This window comes from Thamnophis sirtalis, unplaced genomic scaffold (assembly GCF_051295495.1).
Source record: "Thamnophis sirtalis isolate CommonGarterSnake01/CBP01778 unplaced genomic scaffold, rThaSir2_p1.2 scaffold_8, whole genome shotgun sequence".
In the NCBI taxonomy this organism is placed as follows: domain Eukaryota; kingdom Metazoa; phylum Chordata; class Lepidosauria; order Squamata; family Natricidae; genus Thamnophis; species Thamnophis sirtalis.
Genome location: NW_028261388.1, coordinates 69,705,352 through 69,728,922, shown reverse-complemented (window position 1 = coordinate 69,728,922; position 23,571 = coordinate 69,705,352). Strand labels below are relative to the sequence as shown.

At 42.8% G+C, this 23,571-nt stretch overlaps 1 protein-coding gene across 3 annotated transcripts in view; it reads left to right on the top strand.

The window, feature by feature from the left end:
- The window catches only part of CYSTM1 (cysteine rich transmembrane module containing 1), a 33,559-nt gene that overhangs the window by 4,409 nt on the left and 5,579 nt on the right, over positions 1–23,571 (top strand). For all 3 annotated transcript variants that reach the window (XM_014059427.2, XM_014059429.2, XM_014059428.2), the window contains exon 2: positions 6,992–7,234. In XM_014059427.2, coding sequence (XP_013914902.1) covers positions 7,012–7,234 — 223 coding nt within the window. In that variant the 5' untranslated portion in view covers positions 6,992–7,011. The remainder of the gene's footprint in view (positions 1–6,991; positions 7,235–23,571) is intronic.

The window sequence follows — 23,571 nt, the reverse complement described above, 5'->3', positions numbered from 1 at the left end:
TATATCAAGCTCATAGCCATAAGTTCTGTTGGATCTCATTTCTTAATCACTTTTGGAAATTGCCAATTATTTTTCAACTAGGGAGATCCTTCTAAGTGACAAGTTTTAGAGGATGCTCTGGATTAGTTTCCTTTAATCCTTAATAAAAGAAGTTTTAAAGATAGGTTTAAGGATATTGCTAACTTAACAATGCATTTTAAATTTTGGGGGGAACAAGTAACAAAAGGTGATTAAAGCATTGATTAAATCATTGGTTTTGGAAAGTTATAAATGGACTAGGGGTCCTGGTGGATTTGAAATAAGATTTTGAAATTAATTGTGAGGATCCTTTCTATGGAAAAATGCAATTGTTTTGAATTCTTGAAAGAAAACATGGTAGGATGGGAATTTGAACAGTGGATGCTAGATGACCAAAGATTACATTAAAACAGAAGAACACTTTCATCTGACTACTAACACAGAATGGAGCAAAATATATTACATTGAAAATTTCTGAGGATATTTGTGAGCAATGCATCCACAAGTTAATCTTTCTACAATTAACAATATACTATAATTTCTTTATTTCTTAATTAATTACATAATAATACCAATCATACTACTATTCCCTTTAATCTATTAATGCAATTCTTTTGCCCTTCCTCTTTTATCCATTTTCTCTTGGGCTCTTTTAATCATTTTTCTTCTCCCCCTTTCTCCTAATTTCTTTTTCTTTTTCCTGTTTTTATGGTTATAATATCTTTTCTTCAGAGTAGTTATTTTTATTATTCTGGTACCATTCTCAAGGGTTTTCCCTGTTCTCCTCCCTTCCTTACTATCTTGTGGTTTCTTTTGAGGGATCTCCCCCTTTGTCTGCTTTTTCTTTATGACTTTAAATCCCAGTGAAATCTGTCTGAATTTTATTTTCAAGTTTTCTTTCTTCCACCTTATCTTCTTGCTCCTCATTTGTGCCTCCTTTTTACCCCCTCTTCTATTTTTTGCTCTGTATTTTCCCTTTGATTTTCTATCTTTTTTTTTACTAATTAATATTTCACACGCACTTTTCAGCATCACAAATAATCCCTCATACATACAACTCTCTATTTTACAAGTTTAACTATTTTTACAGATTTTTAAATTTTGGATTATGCCACGTTTAATTACAAGTTTAGGGTCTTCCAAATTAAATTGTTCAATTTTAGTGTTAATCCAGTCTAGTCCAAGTTGAAGGTTTTTCTCTTCCACAGCTATAAACAGTTGCAGCCAAACAATGTTACAATAACAGATTATCTTTAACAATTCTCACAGTTTCAAAGTATTTTTCTCTGTAGCCAAGGTCACACTTCCCAGCTGCACTCTCACTTTTATTTCATTTTTTTCTTTCACTAGCCAGTGTAGTATTTTCTGCTTGCCAGTAGATAGCTCTCTCCAAACCGCAATACAATCCAACAGCTGACTGTCAATAGTTGTCAAAGCGTTTTTAATCGACAAAAAATGAAATAAAATAAGGAGAAAAAGGACTTCCCCCCTGGGCTCTTACTTTTGGTGATTAATTTTTCTTCACTTCCAAACTGCAGAAGACAAAATCCTCTGAGGCTATGGTGCTTTAACCTCCTCTGCCTCCTTTTTCAATAAAATTCCCCAAAAGCCAGTTAGCTGCTAATTCTGCTCTGGGACCCTTCTTAAGATTAAGATGTTTTTTTCTCTTTTTGGGGGGGAGTTCATCAATCACTCACCCGGTTTCAACACTGTTCCAACACTGCTCCAGTACAATAACTTAGTCCAGATGCCAGCTTTGTAGTGGTCATTCAGTTATGGCTGTTGCCCCCACTGCCAGTTTGAAGGGCTTTTTTCCGACCTCCTGAGGAACTGCTGGTTCCTCTAGGTCATCTGAGATAACCCTTCTTCTTCTCTGTCCCTCCAGGACAGGCTTCAGTCTGAAGACCTCCCAACAGCTGTTTGTCTGGCTGGATTTCCGTGAGGCTCGCCAGCCTTTTTCCAGCTAGTCTCGCTGCGATGCTTCCGGCTTTTCCCACAAGTTAATCTTAAAAGTGTCTGCTGGACAGGACTAGGAGTGATTGGAAAGTGGATTTGGAAATGATAGTTTGAAATAGTGATATGAAAGATGTTACATTGAATATAAAAATGAAACCAGTGGATGCCTTAATAATTAAAAGGGATATGCAAGTGGCAAACCAAAAGAATGACTTAGATAACTTTCTTAGATTTACAAAAGGAATCTGATAAAGTGCTGAAAGGTTTTTGTTTTGTTTTGTTTTTAGAAATTGAAATTCTAGGACATTATTTGAAGGGATTAAAGATCAAGATTATTAAAAGAAAGGGGAAGTGATATAAAGTGGATTATTTACTTACAAAACAGTGAAGATAAAACTTTAAAAATTGGTAAAATTATAAGGGTCACAGAAAAATCTGTTCTTACCTATTTCAAATTGCCAATTTGTTTCTGTACAGGAATAGAAAGCAAAGTGCAGCTGCTTAGTCATACATAGCAACATTGCCGATTGCTTTGATGTAACATGTGATATTTGTTTTAGATATTTGGAATACAGAGCATCCAACTTTCCAATGCATGATTTTTCTTTTGACTTATATCCACATTTGTGGTTCATTGATTTCATCCAGTATGATGTATCACTAGCAATACATTTAATAAATTTTGAAAATAAAATTAAACATTTTCATTATTTTTTTATAAATGAGCTTTTAATATACTGTACAGGAATAGGCACCTTATTTATAACTTTATAATTTTAGTAATTATTTTTATTTTAGGGTGGTCAGCCCGATATGGTGTTGATGCTTCAGTGAGCATCATCTGTGAACAATTCTTTGTGGATAGTACAGTATTTTGGGTAGTACAGTATTTGACATATAGGCCAATGACATCTATCTGGATCAATTCCATGCATAGCTCAGTAGGAGTTATTCAAATGTAGTCTGACTTGTTAGGTCACCATTGTTCAAACAACTGCTCTAATGATGAAAACAGCAACATACATATATCAAGTTGGCAGAATTATAGAATTAGATTTGACTTTTATGTCCATTTCTCCCATTCAGTGTTGTATAATGGTTAAACAATGCTTGAAATAAGTGAAAATTTGTTTTTCTTCTAATAAAAAAATATTTCATCTTTTTATTATCACCAGCCAGTCTTCTTCATTGGCTTGTCAGAGTTATGCTTCTAAAATATAGCTGTTTCTATATCGCTGCTGTGGTATGGATGAAATACTTTTTCCTTGAGAAGCACTTAGTGAAATTTTTCAGTGCTAGTAACCTTCTTGGATAGGGCAGCTGCTTCTAGGGATTTGGAGCCGATTGGAGAAGCTGTGAAAAACAAAGCTGCTCTAGCAACATTGACAGCACTGTTCCCTCTAAGGTGGGAACATACGTTTCTAACTGCCGCGCAGTGATTTCTGTCACAGGCTCTGGAAGCTGAGGGGCGTCAGAAAATCTAGGGTTAGCATGGGCACGGGGATGGCGGCAGGAGCTTACACGGCACAGCCGGTCTCCTAAGACCTCCTAGGCGCCGGCTGCACCGCTCATTACTGTCAGTCGCCCCATGTTCAGCAAAGCAAACGCAGGGAAGTCCTTTGCAGGAGGCTAGAACTGCCCGCCCGCAAAGGACCTCCCCAGACTTGTTTTGATGAGCACGGAGTGACTGACGGTAGTTTGTGCCGGCTGTGGCCGCTCAAACTACCATCAGTCGCCCCATGTTCAGCCAAGCAAGCCCGGGGAGGTCCTTTGTGGGCAGCCAATCCTAGCTGCTTGCGCCCGGCTCTGCGGCTGAAGTGAACTCCCAAAGCCCCCGCCGCCACCAGAATGTCTGCTGCCGCCTCCTCCTCCTCCAACAGCACTGCCGGATTTGCCACCCGACGCTGCGGCTGAGGTGAAGCCGCCAAAGCTCCCGCCAGCACCCTGCCCAGCTGAGGTGTTCCAAGCGGAGGGGGAGGCACCGCCGCCACTGCCATGGGCGGGGTCACCAGCGGGAGCTTTGGCGGCTTCACCTCAGCTGCAGCGCTGGGCAGCAAATGTGGTGCTGTTGGAGGAGGAGGTGGCAGCAGCAGTTATTCTAGTGGCGGCGGGGGCTCGTTGGCATCTTCAGCAGCAATCCTGCCCCCTGTGAAAAAACCCGAAGATGGAGCAGATCCAAGCTGATGACATCACCGCAACATGACTGGAGGAGGAATTCTGGGAGTTGAAGTCCACAAGTCTTAAAGCTGTCAGGTTTGAAGACCCTTGGGTTTTTTTTTTCTAAAGGGTTAGGGGTGCAAGGATCTTGTAACAACAGCTTTAAGACTTGCATGCTTCAAATGCCAGACTTTTTGAGCCAACATTTTGGTTGCTAAGCAGGAGCATTGTTAAGTGATACTGATATTATATAACACTTTTAATTAAGTGGGTACCTTGAATAAATGTAACTTTGAGTTTCAAATAATACTGATTTCGTTGTTGTCTTAGGTGACATCTGTGAAAAAAAATTCAGGTGCTCAGGCATGAAAATGTGCCGCTCAAACACTATACTTTTCTGCTCACACTGAAAAAAATTTAGAGGGAACATTGATTGACAGTCCATGAAAAATTACCTATTATTGAATATCTAACTAAAGTGGTTTTTTAAATAAGCAGAGGAACCAAGTGTTGTACCTTGGGAATAATTCAAGTTTCTTCCTGTTGAGATAATAATACAAAGTGTGTAAACAAAAGCTCACATTTACCATTATTGTTTGCAAGCAGCAGTAAAACTTTTAAGGTTTACTAAGTTAAATGCAGTTACTTTCAAGTTCCCCTTCAACCTCAAAAAAAGACAAAACCAGGAATAATTTTGGATTTGCCCACTTGTGTTGCAGCACTGTGTCCTCTGTACTATCAGAAATACAGAAAGTTCAACCTTTGGTGGAAACATCAATCTCTGCTTTATAGTTATGCTCAACTTTCTGTACCAAATCAAACTTTGTTCGGTAAACTATATGAATTGAGCAATATGTAAACTCACTTAATACAACATTTTATTCCAATCATAGGCTATTGTTTCCTTCAGATGTCATTTTGGAGGCATAAACCAGGGGTGTCAAACTGGCAGCCTGCAGGCCATATGCATCACACGCAGGCTACGCACACCCCAGCTCTACAAAGGCAAAAAATGTCATGATATGTCACTTGACACGATTGACTTTGATACCTGTGCAATATACAATCCTTATCAGGGTTGCCTAAGTACTTTTCTAGCTTATCACATCCATAAGGATTGACAGACTGCCTATCCTCTCCTTCAGCTTGTCATTCTATTAGTTGTGCTAGCATAGGCTATTTTGATGTTCATCCCCTGCTCTAACAGTCCTTCCAGAAAGCAAAATCATTTTGGCCAAGTGACACAGGAGGTTCTGCTGCACTAGTAGCTTCCAAGCTATCTTGCCCAGAATATGCCTTTGTGAAGAAATATTGTTAGACTGAGGTATCGGGATTCGCGAGAGCAATAATTGCATCATTCTGAAGAAGGCAGCAAAGTCCTTCGAGATATTCCAGAGAAGCATTGATTACTTCCTTATAGTTAGGTTTGTTGCAGTAGGCATGCTTCTGGAATACATTGCCATAAGACAGGGAAGGATAAATATTTTTTTGCTATAACAACCACACTTGATCTTTGTGATTTGCCTGAGGATTGCAAATATTGTTGTATCACATATAGCATCACAAAAGGGCAAAATGGCTGCCTTAAGCATTTTTATAATTAAATCTCCCCCAGTGATAAAAATTGGCCCAGTGTTTGGGAGAGTATTCAGGCGTTTAAAGAGACACAGTGGATACTTTAGAACTCCATCATCCAGTACAGTCTATTTTGCCCCTTAGCCATCACCATTCAATTCTTCTCAGTAAATCAGGTCTGAACATTTCAGCCCACCCATTCTGAGGTTCTCAAGGGCTGAAAATGGAGTGCCCGAGAACTGCAAATTGCTTCCTTTTGCTCTAAGAAGTCTGGTGCATCTGCCAGGGCTCTGCTTGATGGTAGGTGTAATCATTTCCCTGTAAACAGAAAAAAACTTTGAGATTTAGAAAGAATACTTCTGTTGATGACAGTATATGGCGTCCTAGCTGTAAATGAAACATAAAATTAAGCAGGTTGTTTATGAGATATTAAAATCAGAATAGTGCTGGAAAGGACCTTGAAGGTCTTCTAGTCCAGCTCCCTGCTCAAGCAGGCGATCCTATAGACAAGTGACTGGTCTCTTCTTAAAAATCTGCAGTGATGAAGCACCCACAACATCAGGAGGCAAGGTGTTACACTGGTTTACTGTCCTCACTGTTAGGAAGTTTCTCCTCAATTTCAGGTTGCTTCTCTCCTTGATTAGTTTCCATCCATTGTTTCTTGTCCTGCTCCCTGATGCTTTGGAAAGTAAATTTATCCCCCTCCTCTTTGTGGCAGCCTCTCAAATACTGGAATACTGCTATCCTATCCTCCTTTTGTCTAGACTAGCCAAATCCAAATCTTGCAACCGTTCTTATATGTTTTAGTCTCCAGGCTCTTCTCTGCACTTTTTTCCAAAGTCTCAAGATCTTTTTTGTAATGTGACCAAAACTGGAGGCAGTATTCCAGGTGGTGTCTTACTAAGGTTTTATAAAGCAGTACTAATACTTCACATGATTTTGATTCTATGCCTCTGTTTATAGAACTCAGGATTGTATTAGCTTGTTTGGCTGCTGTCTCACACTGCTGGTTCATATTCAAGTGATTGTCCACTCCACAAGATTCCTCTCACAGTTACTGTTTTTGAGCCAGGTTTTGACTAATCTGTACTTGTATCTTTGGTTTTTCCTGCCCAGGTGTAAAAACCTTGCTTTTTTCTACATTAAATTTCATTAAATTAATTTAAAATTAAAGTTAATAATAATTTAATGTGTAAATTATTATTAAATGTAATACATTTAATAAAATGTATGTTTGTTGTTTAAAGATTACAATTGAAAGTAAAATCCATTTCTGTATTTTTAGGAAACAAGTAAGTGTCCTACATGAATTACGAAAATCCTCCACCATATCCTGGCCCGGGTCCAACTGCCCCTTACCCACCATATACTCAACAACCAGCAGGCCCTGGTCCATATCCTGCCTATCAGCCGGGGCCTACAGGGCCATATCCAGCTGGTCAACCAGGCTACAATGGTTACCCACCATACGGATGGCAGAATGCTCCACCTCAAGGACCAGTCTATGCAGATGGACCTAAGAATACAGGTAATATAAATACCTTGCATGAAATTGTATAGATTTCATGATTTATTACAGTTCTAATAGTTAAATCGTTAAAGTATGTTAATGAGAACATGGTGTTCAAAGGATGTTTCTCAGTATTTCTATAATTTTATCCAGCTTGGCCAATTCTTTGAAAAGAAGGAAGGATTTCTTTTATATGGAAAAGAAAAAAATTTTTTTACTATGTCTTCTACCTTTACCCTTATTTCTTTATTCTCCAACTGATAGTGGTTAGGCTTGATACAGAACTGCCCAACCTTTTCTTGACTCAGAAGTCAAGCAGAGTTGGACCTTGTTAGTATCTGAACAGAGGCCTACCAGGGAATTCCATAAGAGTGGGTGATATTATGCAGCTTCAAGCAAAAGTACTTGCAGTTATGTGATATGAAGCAATGATACAGTTTGATCTGCATATATTTTTATTATTATTAGGAGTACGTTAACTAGATAATAAAATCTTTTTATAAACTGGTTATTTTTTTTCCAAATATAATGTAACCAAGGAATATTTTACTGCACACATTTGCTATAAATTGGAATTGGAAGTGAGGGGATGGAAGAAAAAATGATTAGCATATAATTATTTCTTAAGATTTAAAATGGAGGAAGAAACAATGAAAGAGACAATGATAAGTTGGGCCCAAGATTTTGGTTATAGTATTGATTTGGAACATTAGGAAAAACTATGGGAGAAAATTTACAAGCTAACAATGTTAGCAGCCTACAAAGAAAATTTGTACAACATGTTTTATTGTTGTCATTTACCCCTGGCCAGATTGGCCAAAGTGTTTCCAAAGCATTCACCTGAATGTTGGAGATGCAGCTATAAACAAGGAACTTTCTATCATATGTGGTGGTCATGCCCCAAAGACAGGGATTACTGGCTCAAAATAAAGAAATATCTAGAAGAAATTACAGGACAAAAAAATAGAGCTTCAACCGGAAATATTGCTATTGGGTATATTAAGGGAAAAACGTGTAAAAAATTTCAATACATAATACTGCATATATTAACTGCAGCTAGAATCGTTTTTGTCCAAAATTGGAAACAGAACAACACCCTCTCCGATCTAATGATAATAAGAAAGATACTTGAGTGTGCAGAGATGGATAGGTTAACCATGGAAGTAAAAGACAGTGAAGAATCAGAATATTATAAAACCTGGAGTATATGGTACAATTGGCGGGAAGATAGATATAAAACTACTATATAAGGAATATGGAAGATATATATCAAAAAGAGAGAGAAATGTATATACTTGTAAATATTGTTATAACTTAAATGAATATATAATACATAGTATAGTAATCTATAAAATTCGTAACTATGTTAATATGAGTGACTGATCCATACAGAGTGGAACTGTGTTGTTTTTAATGCTAAATATGTTTAATAAAAATTTTCAAAAAAAGGGTTGGTGATATTAATTAGTGTGAAACCATATAGCCATGGAATAAGCTTTAATACTATCTTTTTAAAGTGTTTTTCCTATTTTATTTGTTGTTACTGCTGGGACATTAAATCACTTGTAAAGGTAGCCATTGGATTATAGATTATATAATTCTTGCACAGGAATTAAAGAGAATTCCAGGCATCAGTAGATATGAATATATTCTTGAAGACATAGAGGAGGGTTACCAAGACTAGTTGGATGGATGATGATCAGGAATAAACAAACTAAACATCTTGATTATTGCAAATTTGGTTACTGCAAGTCTTATCTGATTCTTGTGAATTTTGTTTTACAAAATTAACTTGTAGATATTCGCATGTTGTCTTCCTCTCTTCCTCTCATCTTCCCACTTTAGCTCCTTGTTCTGAATGTGTCTAACAAGTTTTTTGTTTTCCCCAAGTGTCTGATACCTAAGGAAGACATGTTGCATACAATGTTTTTTGGTCTTGTCTGGCCTGGGGGAGTACCTCTGAAAAAAATCTGCATTCATTCTTAGTGCAGCTTGACAAAAACGTGTTCAAGTTAATCCTGTGCTTAGATAATAATTTAAAATGAATAATAAATTCTCATTAATGGCCATTCCTTGTTTATTGTTTCACAACTGATTTTGTTTTGAAAACATCATTTTGCTACCAGTGTTAACTTAGGTGATCCTTTCTTTTATAGACCACATTTCAGAGGAGTTATTAGCAGTCCTTGTTTTTTCTAAGCTTAATCAGTAACTAATAATCTATATAGGTGGAAACCAAGCACAAATACTCATGATAGAAGCAAAGGAAACATACCTCATTTTTGTATAGAATAAAGTGGGGCTTGTCATAAATGGCTAAGCCTACAGATAAAAAAGCAAGACTCTGTAACTCTGACCTACAGTGGATTAGATAAGTTTCCAAGGAGGCTAGTAGTTCAGTTTCAGTCAAAGGGTTTTATATGTGTGCATATATGTTTAAGATTTCAAAACCAATGCAGATATGGCAGAACCGGGTGGGGCGGAGGAGACTTCAACCTTAGTTTTTGTTTCCAAGAAAAAAAGGGACCAGAAGAGTTGATACAAAGTGTCCATTTTAGGCTAGTTCAATTACAGAAAGTTGGTGGACTCAACTGAAGGGCTTGTGAATTTCCAGGCTCAGTTTTTCTTACTGATGTTCCCACAACTGTCATAAAACAGGATAAGAGAATTCTGGTTGGCTAATTTTTCAAAATCATGAATATCATTTCCTTCTGCTTAAGTGAGAGATTAGTGGTTACTGTTTGGAATATAGTCAAGATACTGAGTGACATATCGAAAGGAGGGGGTCTGCTTTGTATTTGATGGTTCATATGTAAGTGGCTAAAAGGAAGTACAATTACAATGGAGCCCATTTTTTTGTTATGAAGTGAGGCATTTGTTGAGTTTTGTCTCATTTACGATCTTTTTTGCCTCAGTTGTTAAATGAATCATTGCTGTTGATAAGTTAGTAAGTGAAGTTAGTAAGTTAGTAAGGTTGTTAAGTGAATCTGGCTTCCCCAATGACTTTGGAAGTCTTCTAGTCCAACCTGCTGCTTAAGCAGGAGATCCTAAGCTATTCTGAACAAATAGCTGTCCAATCTCTTAAAAACCTCTAGGGTTAGGGTTACCCACCCACAACTTCTAGAGGCAAGTGGTTCCCCTGACTGATTAGAAATTGCTCCTTAATTCTAGGTTGGATCCCTCTTTGTTAAGCTTCCACTGGTTATGTCCTGTCTTGCTCTCAAGTGCTTTAGACAACCTCTTCTCTGTGAAAACCCCTCATATATTAGAATATTGCTATCATTAATCCTTTTCTTCATTAGACTAATCATACCCAGTTCCCACAACTTTTCATTATAAGGTTTAGACTCCAGTCCCCCAATCATCTATTGCGCATCTCTAAACTTTCTAGTGTCTCAAATGTTTTTTCTGTCGTGGTGACCAAAATTGGTCCAAATGTGATCTTACCAGTGCACCTTTACCATTCCAAATGTGGTCTTACCAGTGCAGTGTAAAGCGGCACTAGTTCTTCAGTGTGACATTGATACTATCTCTCTGTTGATGCCCACAAGACTGCAGTGACTTTTTTTAGCAGCTGCAATACACTGTTGGCTCATACTTAAGTAGTTGTACACCAGGACAGCTAGATGCCTGTCACAGTTACTGCTGTTGAGCTGATTCTATTCTATATCTATGCATTTAGTATTTCTTGCTTAAGTATAAGATTTTAGTTTTCTCATCACTGAATTGCATTTTGTTGCATAGGGCCCAGTGTTCAAGTTGGTTACATTCCTAGATCTTAAGCCTATCTTCTAAGTGTCTATGGAGATTCTATTTTCTAATGTGTTGGCTATTTCCCCCAGCTTGATGTCATTTGCAAATTTGATGAGTTCCCCATCTATCCCTTCATTTAAGTATTTTTAAGATGTTGAAGGGTATTGTCATGGCCCTGGGCCTAAGACAGAAGTTTGGGATAGCCCACTACAAGCTTTCCTCCATGTAGAGTTGAACCACATCAGCCCATTTCCAGTCCTCTGGTAGTTTCCCAGTGCTCTTGGTGATTTGAAGTCAGACTTATACATCCCTATACTTCTTTCTTACTTTAACCACCCACTCTCATTGTATAGAAAATGGAGAAACAGAGGAAAAATATGGAAAAATAATAAAGGCAGTCCTCAACATAATCATTTTTTAGTAAATCGTTCAGAGTTACAACAGCATGAAAAAAGTGACATGACCATTTTTCATAGTTATGACCTTTGCAGCATCGCCATGATCATGTGTTCAAAATTCAGATGCTTGGCAGGTGGTTCATACCATTATTGTGTCCCAAGATCATGTGATCACCTTTTGCGACCTTTTGACAAGCAAAATCAATGGGGATGCCAGATTCATTTAACAACCGGGTTACTAACTTAACAACAGTGATTCACAATTGGAACAAGAAAGATTGTGAAATGGGGCAAAACTCACTTAAAAAGTGTCTCATTTAGTAACAGAAACCTGTATAGAAATATGACCAACATTATAACAGGAACTATTTCACAACTTTGGCTGAAATGTCACAAATGGGGACAGCTATGGCACATTACTGTATAATTACTGCATTACTCTCTATAATAGTGTGGGTGAGTCAGAATCTACACTACAGTCTGTACAAAGGTGGAGGCCTAAATTTGCTCCAGAATATAAAGGAGAAGTAGCTTCATTCTTTATGGCTCCCCATCTAAAGCAAAGAATGTTTCAGTGTTTCATCATCAACCATCACAAAATCCACTTACAATCTCCTACCATTTTGTCTTGGGAAAATTAAAGGATAGTCAGGGCACAGCCATTCTCGCAAGCGCTCGATCAGGGATACTCACAGGGACTGGAGGCTAAAGTATATGATGAATGGTTGCAGGAACTGGGTATGTCGGGTCTAATGAAGAAAGGACTAGGGTTGATGACGTGACAGCAGTTTTCCCATTCTTTAGGGGCTCTCACAGAGAATAGGGGTTGATCTATTCTCCAAAGAACCTGAAGCCAAGAAAAAAAAAACAATGGATGAATACTAATCACTATAATTTCCATATAATAGAATATAAATAATAATTAGATGGAAATATTAGAAGTTGAAAGATGGTATTACTATATATGCTTAATATCATTGGCATTAAAATGGAACATTGAAATATTGAATAATTATCTAAAACTATCATGTATATCAATACTAGGATTATATATGTTTGATTAATGGAACAAAAGTTGTTGTTGTTGTTGTTGTGGCTGTTTCTATCAAAATGAACTATAACTAGAGGCTACACTATTAACGTATTGAAATTGATGTATATTTGAAAATAAAAATCCAATAAAACTTTTTTTAAAAAAATAATCACTTTTGTCTCCCAGCATTCAAATCTGTGGAGACCACTGTTCTGCAGTTCCCTTGCAAGGAGAACTGGAGCATATGTGGGTAATCTTTCATCCTTCCTTGTTCAGAGAGATTTCAAAGAACCCATCTACTTGCTGGTTCTTCAATCTTCTCTGTAATCATTATCTCTGCATTTTTGTAAATATACCTACTTGACATGCTTTCCCAAGAAGTCCCAGATTTTTATCTTTTTCAAACAGAAATAGAACCTATGTATTTTAGAAAGACCTCATTGCAATTATGTTGTCAGAATGCAGTGCAGTTATGCTATATTTAATTCTATTGTTCCATTTTGGTAAGAAGCAATTTAGCAGTATTAACTGAAATTTGAGATTTCATCTTACATGGGAGTTGAGTTCCAGAGAAAGAAAATGAACGTCTGGTTGAAATCTGTAGCTGAGATGGGAGGTGAAGAGACTGGCAAGCTCAGAATCCCTGCAGGACATGAAGTAACAGAGACCACACACACACAAATTCCAAAAGGGTTTATTTGGCTGTTCTAAAGAGAAAATACAATACAATACAGTAGCAGAGTTGGAAGGGACCTTGGAAGTCTTCTCGTCCAACCCCCTGCCTAAGCAGGAAACCCTATACCGTTCCAGACAAATGGCTATCCAACATCATCTTAAAGACTTCCAGTGTTGGGGCATTCACAACTTCTGGAGGCAAGCTGTTCCACTGATTAATTGTTCTGTCAGGAAATTTCTCCTCAGTTCTAAATTGCTTCTCTCTTTGATTAGTTTCCACCCATCCTTGTTGTACCTTCAGGTGCCTTGGAGAATAGTTTGACTCCCTCTTCTTTGTGGCAACCTCCGAGATATTGGAGCACTGCTATCATGTCTCCCCTAGTCCTTCTTTTCATTAAACTAGACATATCCAGTTCCTGCAAGCATTCTTCATATGTTTTAGTCTCCAGTCCCCTAATCATATTTGTTGCTCTTCTCTGCACTCTTTCTAGAGTCTCCACATCTTTTCCACATCGTGGTGACCAAAACTGAATGTAGTATTCCAAGTGTGGCCTTACCAAGGCATTATAAAGTGGTATTAACACTTCACGTGATCTTGATTCTATCCTTCTGTTTATGTAGCCTAGAACTGTGTTGGCTTTTTTGGCAGCTGCTGCACACTGCTGGCTCATATTTAAATGGTTGTCCACTAGGACTCCAAGATCCCTCTCCTAGTTACTACTATTGAGCAAGGTACCACCTTTACTGTACCTGTGCATTTCGTTTTTCTTGTCTAAATGTAGAACCTTACTCTTTTCACCATTGAATTTCATTTTATTAGATAGTGCCCAATGTTCAAGTTTGTCAAGATCCTTCTGTATCTTAAGCCTGTCTTCTGGAGTATTGGCTATTTCTGCCAGCTTGGTGTCATCTGCAAATTTGATGAGTTCCCCATTTATTCCCTCATCCAAATCATTGATGAAGATGTTGACTTGTTTACTTCTAGATGTTCATTAATTCATTGCTTGATTATCTTTTCCAGAATCTTTCCTGGTATTAAGGTCAGGCTGATAGGTCTATAGTTTCCTGGATCTATTTTTTTTTCCTTTTTTGAAGAGGGGAACCACATCAGCTCTTTTCCAGTCCTCTGGCAGTTCCCGGTGCTCCAGGATCTCTGAAAGATATAGTTCAATGGTTCTAAGATCTTGTCTGCCAGTTCCTTCAGAACCCTGGGGTGTAATCCATCTGGTCCTGGTGATTTGAACTCGTCTAGGGTAGACAGGTACTCACTTACCATTTTCTTCCCTATTTCAATTTGCGTTCCTAATCTGATTTTTGTGGTGCTGTTTTTGATAGGTTGGACTGTTTTATCCTTGTGTAGACAGATGCAAAAAATGAGTTAAATAGTTCTGCTTTTTCCCTGTTGCTTGTCACCTTCTTGCCACTTTCTCCCAGCAATGGACCAATTGTTTCCTTAACCTTTTTCTTGTTTTTAACATGTTGGAAGAAGCTTTTTTTTGTTATTTTTTACTTTTGTGGCAAACCTTTCTTCATTGTGAGCCTTAGCTTTCCTTACTTCATCTTTACAGGCTTGAGCTATTTGCTGATATTCTGCCTTAGTTATGTCCCCCTCTTTCCACAATTAGCCTGATGAGTACAGTTAGCCTGATGAGATTCTTCTAGATAGGTAAATAGTAGTAAAGAAACCTCTCTGATCAGGTCAGGGCGTCATTCTGGTTCTTTTATTCTGATACTTACTATTCAGCATTAGAAAAACAAGACATATGGCTCCTGTTCATGGCTTTGAAGAATTCATTATCATATAGGTCAGTAATGGCGAACCTTTTTGGGCTCCCGTGCCAAAAGCAGGGGGAGTACAAGGGGGTCGTACTCGGGCGTGCCATACCCATAATGCTATGCATGCAACCCCCCCCCCCATGCATATGCCTGTGCATGCACACCCTGCGCATGCGTGTGTGACCCCCCCCCCTTTGGCCCACGATAGATCCATTTTTCGTCCTCCCCAGGTTCCAGAGGCTTTCGAAGAGTCTGGGGAGAGCGAAAACAGCCTCCCCCACCTTCCCAAGGCTATTTGCTGTCTCCCGGACTGCACTGGGGTGAACTGAACAGCCTAGCCACAGCCTTGGAAATGGAGGCTGTGGCCGATGGGCTTGGCCCTGGGCTCTTGCTCTGCCTGCCTGGGAGACGGAGTCCAGGGAGGAATATAACGGCCGTTTTGGAGGGAATAGACCTAGCACCTTCCACTTACATCCACAGCAGCTGTACCTGCCGCTCCCCACCACCTTTGGGGGCAACAGAGGAAACCGCTCTTCTTGGTGGGGTGGCCAAGCTGGCCCGCACCTGGCCCCAAGCCTTGTGACCACCTTGCCCAGCGCACAGATTTTGTTTCTATTGCAGCCTGCAAAGACCCACGCTTTGGCCAGCCGATGCCCGTGGAGACCCATTTCCTGGCTCCATGTTCCCGACCTGGGTTATGGGGTAAGCCCTGGGCATTATCCTCCGCCCCCTACAATGCTGTTGCCATTGCCACCTCTGCCGGATGTGTTGCCTACGTCCATGCTGCCGCCATCTCAGGTTCCAGTAGTCATTCCACCTGTTTCATCAGATGCATCAGAAGCATCTGCAATCGGTGTCTATCCAATCCATCTCTCCCATGGCGGCTTCTCCTCCTGGCTGCTCCAGCATCCCAGACAGAAGCAGCACTGTGACAGCCGCCGAGAGTGAGGGGATGGCAGTGACAAGGATGGGCAAGGGCTTCCCTCCCTTCCCACCTGAGTGGGCTACTTGCACGGCTCCAGCCCGCTGCTCTGATGAGGATCTGTGGTCCAAAGTGCTGCCGCTTCCAGCCAGGATATATTCTGCGAGGCCCTCGGCTGTGTCTTTATGCAGGTAGCTTGTCTCCCTGCCAGCAGCTCCTCCGCCAGCATCCCAGCTGGAAGCAGCAGTGCAACAGTCGCCATTACCAGGGGCGAAGGGATGGCGGTGGCGAGAACAGGTGACCGTCACTCCTTTGTCCCTTCCCCAACAGTGGCTGTTGCGCTTCCGCTTCCAGCTGGGATGCTGGCGGGGAGGCAAGCTACCCATATAAAGACGCTGCTGAGGGCCTCATATAATATGGCCCAGCTGGAAGCGGCAGCGCTTTGGACCGTGGATCCTCATCAGAGCCACGGGTTGGAGCTGTGCAAGAAGACTGCTCGGACGGAAGGAGAGGGAGGGAAGCCCGGGCCCACCAGTCCTCACTATCACCATCCCAGTACCAGGGGTGAAGGGGTGGTGGTGGTGAGGACGGGCTGGCTCCCTTTCGGTTCTCTAACAGTAGCAGGGGGGAGAATTACTTGTAGGTCCCAGAGATTCAGTTCCCTCAGCTACCTTTTCCTCAACAGCAGCAGGCTTACGCCCTCCAGAGGTTCCTGGCTTAAGCCAGGAACTACGGGCTTATATTTCGGAGGTCATTGCCCAAGGAGTGGAAATGGCGTTCCAATGCAGAATCAGCCTAGTTCCACCCTTACCTGGGAATGTTCAAGACCTGGATAGGCAAGCACGGGGGGGGGGGGGGAGAGATCTGATTTCCCTACAGGAACCTCTATCCCCCAGACCATCTCTACGCAGTGAGGTCTCACTAGCGGAGAAGGAGGAGATCACAGAACAGGTTCTTTCAGAGGATGAGGGCATGACCCCAGATAGACCTGCATTTACAGGTCTTTTCAAACCAGCTCTTTAAATCCCTCCTTTATAAGGCCAGAGCAATCACACATTTTGGGGCGGCACCAGGTGTAATTCAGCACCTGGTTTTGGAGAACTGGTAGTGGAAATTTTGAGTAGTTCGGAGAACCGGCAAATACCACCTCTGGCTGTTCCCAGAGTGGGGTGGGTTTAGAGATTTTGAAATACCCTTCCCCCAGGAGTGGGGAGGGAATGGGGATTTTGCAGTATCTTTCCCCTGCCAAGCCTACAGAACCGATAGTAAAAAAAATTTGAATTTCACCACTGGGTGGCAGGCTGTTCTTCGGAACCATTGAAAGAGCCATAGGACCAAAGTGAGAGACTGTTCACTGAACCCCCCCAACTGAACATGAAATAGTCCCTGCTCCTCAGTTGTTCATCGACGTAGTCCAATGTCAATGGACACAACCTAGTTCAGTTGCAGCTCCAAGTGAAAGCAGTAAAAGACTATATTCAATAGGTCCAGATCTAGAACACCTTCTCCAATGGCCCAAGGTATATGCCCCAGTGGCCGCTCTCATGTCTTCAGCTTTCATCCCCTCAGATCTGATGAAGGGTATGATGGTAGAAGACAAGAAGGCGGAGACTTCATTTCGCAGGTTTCATCAGGCTTCAGCCTGGGCAATCAAGGCGGCTACCTCGGCTTCATTTTTTAATAGGACTACTCTCCTCTGGCTTCACCAACTTCTAGCCAAAATTCCCCTTGATGATACTAGGCTCCACCAGGATATAAGCAAACTGATGGTGGCGACAGAGAATTCTGCAGACGCCACTCTCAACGCAGCCAAGTTCGGGTTGTGGGCTTTGGCAGCTAATGTTACTTTGAGAAGGCCCATGTGCCTCTTGTCACTGGCAGGCAGACATGAGGTCAAAGTGGCATCTTGCCTCAGCCCCCTTAAAATGGGACAATCATTCAGTGAGGCTTTTGATCCAGTATTGATTAAAGTATAAGAAGGTCTTACTATTTAGCCAAAGATGGGTGGACTACAGGGTCGCGTCCTATTACCGTAGGCAGTCCTTTTGACCAGCTGAATCTGGATTTCCCTCCCCCCCCGTTTCAGTGATCTTACTCCCAGGGAACAGACAGATATCAGGACAGGAGTGGACAGCAGCCCTATGGCAGGAGGCCTTTCTCTGGGGCTGGAAACAGACACTTCCGAAGAGCCAAGTGACTCCCACCTCAATCTTCCCATTGGTGTTCATTTACAAGCTCTCCTCAGTCAGTGGGAAGACACCACCACGGATGCTTGGGTGCTGCAGACAGTGAGGCTGGGCTTCACTCTGGAATTTTTGTCCCTCTATCCATGTCACTTTCTGAGCTGTCCCATGCCCAAAGATCCCACCAAGAGGGAGCGCATGGAGACCAAGACCTGCCACCTATTAGATATCAGGGTGATCAAACCGGTCCCAACAGGTCAAGAAGGTCTAAGATTTTATTCGATACTCTTCCTAGTGCCAAAGAGCTCGGGGGGGTGGGGGTGGGGCTGTCCCAGGGCTAGCAATCCAGCATACGGGTGATGGTGACCTTGATGCGATCTCAGCAACTAATGCCACTGATCATTCTCTCCCGCTTGTTGGGAAAAATGATTTCCTGTATCTCAGTTGTCCCGTCGGCAAGATTTCATGCCTGGCCATTGCATGGTTCCTGTTGCCATATCAAAGATCCAGTAGAAACAACTACAATATCAAGGTACGAGTATCCATGAGAGTATGTTGGTTGCTCCTCTGATGGACTTCCCCTGCCAAAGAGAAGGGTTGTCTATTCAAGGAGCCCACCGTGTGATCGTAATTTCGGACACTAGTCTGTTCAGCTGGGGCACCCATCTCCAATCCCAGATATCACAGGATCAATGGTCACAGGAGGAGCTGGAAAACAGCATCAACTGGCTGGAACTCAGGGCCGCCCATCTGCCCTCCGTCGATTCCAGGACCAGGTAGCTGGCTGACATGTTCTCCTACTCATGCACAATGTAGGTACTAAGGCCCATGTGAACTGCCAAGGGGGCACCCACTCCAAGGCCTTGATGCAGGAATTGGAAAAACTAGGACTTTGAGTGGAGGCCCATTTTCTCTACATTTGAGTGGAGCATATTTCGGGAGCAACCAATACCCAGGCAGAGCAGCTGAGCAGGGCCACCATGGACCAATTGGAATGGCACCTGCATCCAGATCTCTTTCATCATCTCTCCAAAAGATTTGTCCAGTCACGAATGGACCTGTTCACTTGACCAGAGAATGCTCATCTCCTAAGATGTTTCAAAGGTTCCAGACACTGGGAGCAGAGAGAATAGATGCTCTCAGCAGCCCTTGACCTCGGGGCCTTCTGTTCGCCTTTCCTTGCCCTCATCCTGAGGATGATCAGGAAGATTCTCACAGAGGAAGCGGAAATCCTTCTGGTCGCTCCGTACTGGCCCAGATGTCCATGGTTCGCGGACTTGATCAGCCTATCCATCTCCCAATCCATGGAGGATACCCCAGAACAGGATCTCTCTCAGCCAGGGGTGCAGGTCCACCCCAAGCCTCAGTGGCTCCAGCTAACTGTCTGGCACTTGAGAGGGATCTTCTGAAAAGGGGCAATTTCTCTGGGCGCATTATCCAGACTATCCAGGCTTTGAGATAGGAGTCCACAAACTGCATTTACAATGCGTCCTGGACTGCATTCTGCCAGTATTGTTCCGCCAACCTCATTGACCCTATTACATCTTTGATTCCTCAGGTACTTGAATTCTTGCAACAAGAACTCAGCAGGGGGTTCGCCCCCAATACTCTCTGGAGACAGGTGGCTGCTTTGTCCATGATCCTGAGAACTAACTCCAAGCACTCCCTTTTGCAATATCCAGGGCTGCATAGTTTTCTGTGGGGTGCAGCAAATCTGAGGCCACCAGTGATTCATCGATATCCCACATGGGATCTTTTCATTGTTCTACGGGCTTGCATCGATCCACTGTTCAGACCTTTGAAAACAATGAGTCTCCAACTTCTGACGTTTAAAGTCTCCTTCCTTGTGGCTGTCACCTCTGCAAGGAGAATCTGAGAGCTGGCAGCACTCTCCGTTCAGGAAAACCTGTGCATCATAGGACCGGACAGGGTCATCCTCAGACTAGACCCATCCTTCATTCCTAAAGTGAACTCCTGTTTTCACAAGTCACAGGAGGACATTTTACCAGATTTTTGTCCCAGCGCCAGCCCAGCCACCCCACCGAAAAATGGCACAAATTGGACGTCAGAAGGGCAATCCACTGCTACATTAAAAGGACAGCATATTTCTGATGGACAGAATCATTCTTTGTCTCCTTTCAGCCTGCTTCCATGGGCAAGAAAGTGTCTCCTTCCACAATTGGCCAATGGCTGTGGCCCTGCATAGCGATAGCCTACGAACATCAATCCACACAGGTAACAGGCCAGATTATGGCTCATTCAACTCGCAGCATAGCTACTACGGCTGCCTGGGCTAAGCAGGCATCAATGGAATGGAAGAGGTCTGCAGAGCTGCATCCTGGGCCTTTCCATTGCTGTTTGTCAGGAATTACAAGCTGGACTCATTTGCCCTGGCTGAGGTGTCGTTTGGGCAATGGGTCCTTCAACAGATTCATGAGACAGACAGGACCCTGGACCAGCCTATCTCCTGCCCTTGAGACACTAAGCTTGGGTATATCCTACGCTTGGATTCTCCAAGCAGCGCACTGGAGAGAGACCATTGTCTTACATGAACTGTGGTTCTCTGTGCGCTGCAGGAGAATCCATTCCCGCCCGAAGGGCTTGGGTCCAGTGTCCATTTGTGAGAGAACTTCAGAGCAAACTGCTGATCATCGAAAGTCTTCTTCTGGTTCATGTCTTCATTGAGAAACTGAAGTCAGTCGAGCCAAGGAGGCGTGGCCAAAGCTCTTTAAAAAACTCAATCATTGGGCAGATAGTTGAACTCACGCTTGAATTCTCCCACAGCGTACAGAGAACCACCATTGGAGGGTCTAGCAAATACAACTGAAGAAGCCCATTGTCTCTTTATAACATCCAAGAAAATCCCCTGGAATAGAGATGACATCCACCTCTGTAGTGTTCACCATGAAAAGGAAATCCTCCTGCTCTACCAAACTCTGGGTTGGCTCTTGAGCAACAGAATCCTTCCCCAGGCAAGCAGTGCTTCCAACTCTAGAGAGAAGTGGTTTAAAGAGAGAGGGACTAAACAGGGCCTTGAAGGTCGGTCTACAAGGCTGGTCACCTTCACCTTCAGAAAATGTCCTTCGCCAGGAATCTCTCCTTCTGACAGGGAAGACTGGCTCTGGATGGAGATCCTGGGAATAAGGCCCTTGGCCTGGCCCTTCGTAATTGGGGGGACTCCCCTGCAGGGTGCCCTAGCTCGAGATGCCTGTCCTGGTTGGCAACTTGCCCAGGTAATTGTTAGCTCTGATGTATATAAGCAATTTCCTCTCTGATGGCCTGAAAAATCCAGTCTCAAAAAAGGTGGCATGTCCTTTTCCTGAAGCCCCCCCCCCCCCCCGATGGAACCCTGACACTGTAGGGGTGAAGGTTACCTCTGGAATATGCCTGTGTCCCCTACCAGACTGTCGCCCATCAGCTGTCTCAGGGAATTCTGGCCTTGCATGAACCAGAAGGTCTGACTGTGCCCTAGATCTAGACAATTGCTCCTGCTCGCCCTGCTCAATAAGGGCGTCTGGGGACCAGGCCCTAGAAGGTAGTACCTGATGTACTCCTTGATGTCCCTGCAGATCCGATTCTTTTCTGGCTGTATTGAATTCCCTATCCAAGGCCTTCTGCCTTTACCTGGCAGCCTTTTCTTCTGCCCTGGAGGATTTCTTATGAGCCCAAGCCTTAGCTTTAATCTTGGCCACTGCAGCTAAGCTAGGGTATCTGGGCTTGACTGGACCTCTGCCATTCCTCTCTGTTTCTAAGGTAGACCCTCTTTCTCCCTGCCTTAGGCCACAGCCTGCACCAGCCTCCTCCATCATGTAATCTAGCACAGGTGAATGCCTGAAGTCAATGCAGACATGCTCAAAAGCCCTGCTGCAGGCCTATGGCAGTTGCAGACTCCTAAAATTACTCCCAAAGTTCAGACAGGAGCACCAGCCCCCCTCCCAGTATGGGTACAATGGGCCCCCGATCCAGCAGTTGTAAAGTGGAGCAGGATCCTCAAGTCACTGGGCTAACCCCAGGTTTGGCAATGCACGCCGGCCTCACCGTTATTGTCCTGAATGTCTTAAGCGACTCCCTGCTGCCGCAGCGATGTGGAGAGAACAGGAGCCTGGCAGCTCTATCGCCCAGCAACTCTCTCTCCAAAGAGTGCCTGTGGAGAAAATATTGGCAGTCCTAAACTTCCCTCAGGGAGGGCCTGTGGAGATAATACTGGCCTTAGTCCTAAGCCTCCCTCAGGCACGGCCTTATTGCCGCTGCTGCACAGGAAGGCTCGCTGCAATGAAAATGGCACGAAAATAACTGTAGCTGAATCAGCGAGGAGTCGAATTGCCCTTGTGGCTTAAAAAACCGTACAGACCTCAGCTCCTGCCACGCCAGGGAAAGTCTTTGCCGATAGAAGCCTCGAAAATGACAGGCTCTCGGAATGGCTAAAAGATTGGCTGCTAGGATCTATAAAGCTCCGGTCCCAGCTTCCAAGGCTTGTGCCAAGAAAAGGTGCGAAATAGCCACCTTCCAACAGCCCTCCCTAGCTTCAAAGGCCATTTGCTGCCTCTGACTCCGAAAGGCGCAAAAGCTCTTGCCACCGCTTTTAAAGTCCTCCTAACACCTCATTGCTGTCTCTGTGGAATAACCAGGGAATATAACATAACAACCAACAAACTTTTTCCTCAGGATCCCTGAGCTCTGGAAAAAGCATCATAACAAGCTTTTGAGAGTTGAGAGACTGGGGACCGTTACCAAGGAAGCATCTCCTCAGAATTTCAACTCAGTCAATAGAGCTAGCAGGCTAGAGGTACCCATTCTGGACTCTCCTATCGATCCAATGGAGAAAAGCATCTTCATGTTTTATGTTACCTAATATGGTAAATATGTGGCTCCTCTTCTAGAGTCATCTACAATCTCCTATTTTCCATAAAATTTGTAACTTTATTGGACTAAAAATTGGCTAATACACACTTTTGGAAAACCGTAAAAAATAGGAAAGTTACAAGGAAAGTTTTTAAAAGTTAATAAGAGAAAACAGCAAATAAAAGGGGTATGTGTTGTGTATCTCTATGTTTATCAAAAACTTGAAAATAAAATAATCTTAAGACTTCCCGATGGGACATAGCCAGTGGTGGGATTCAGCTGGTTTGGACTGGTTCGCTAGAACCGGTTGTTAACTGTTTGGTCATTTGGCCAAACCAGCTGAAACCTCACCCCGTTCAGGCCTCCGGAGGCTTCTCCCACCTGTTACAGTCTCATATGGAGCCTCCATGGGCCTGATCCAGCCCACCTAGGCCCCATTTGGGCCTCCTGAGGCCTCCCCTGGCCTGTTACAGTCCAAAATGGGGCCTCTGTGGGCCCACTTATTCCTCCTCACCCCATTTCCCATGGCTTTACTGTACTTACTTTTGGAAGAGCTGCATAAGAGGATGACCCACGTTGCAGAGAAGCCCAAGTCTTTCATTCAGAAGCTGGTGAAGCTGTAAGACGTGAGATGTAATTAAAATCAACTTTCCCCATCTGAATAAAAGACCAGCTTCTCTGCCATGGGGGCCTGCAGGCTTAGTTTGGGCCCAGTTGGCCAGCATGGAGAAGCTTCTTGCTTGCTACTGATTGGCTAGTTCGAATGAGCAGCT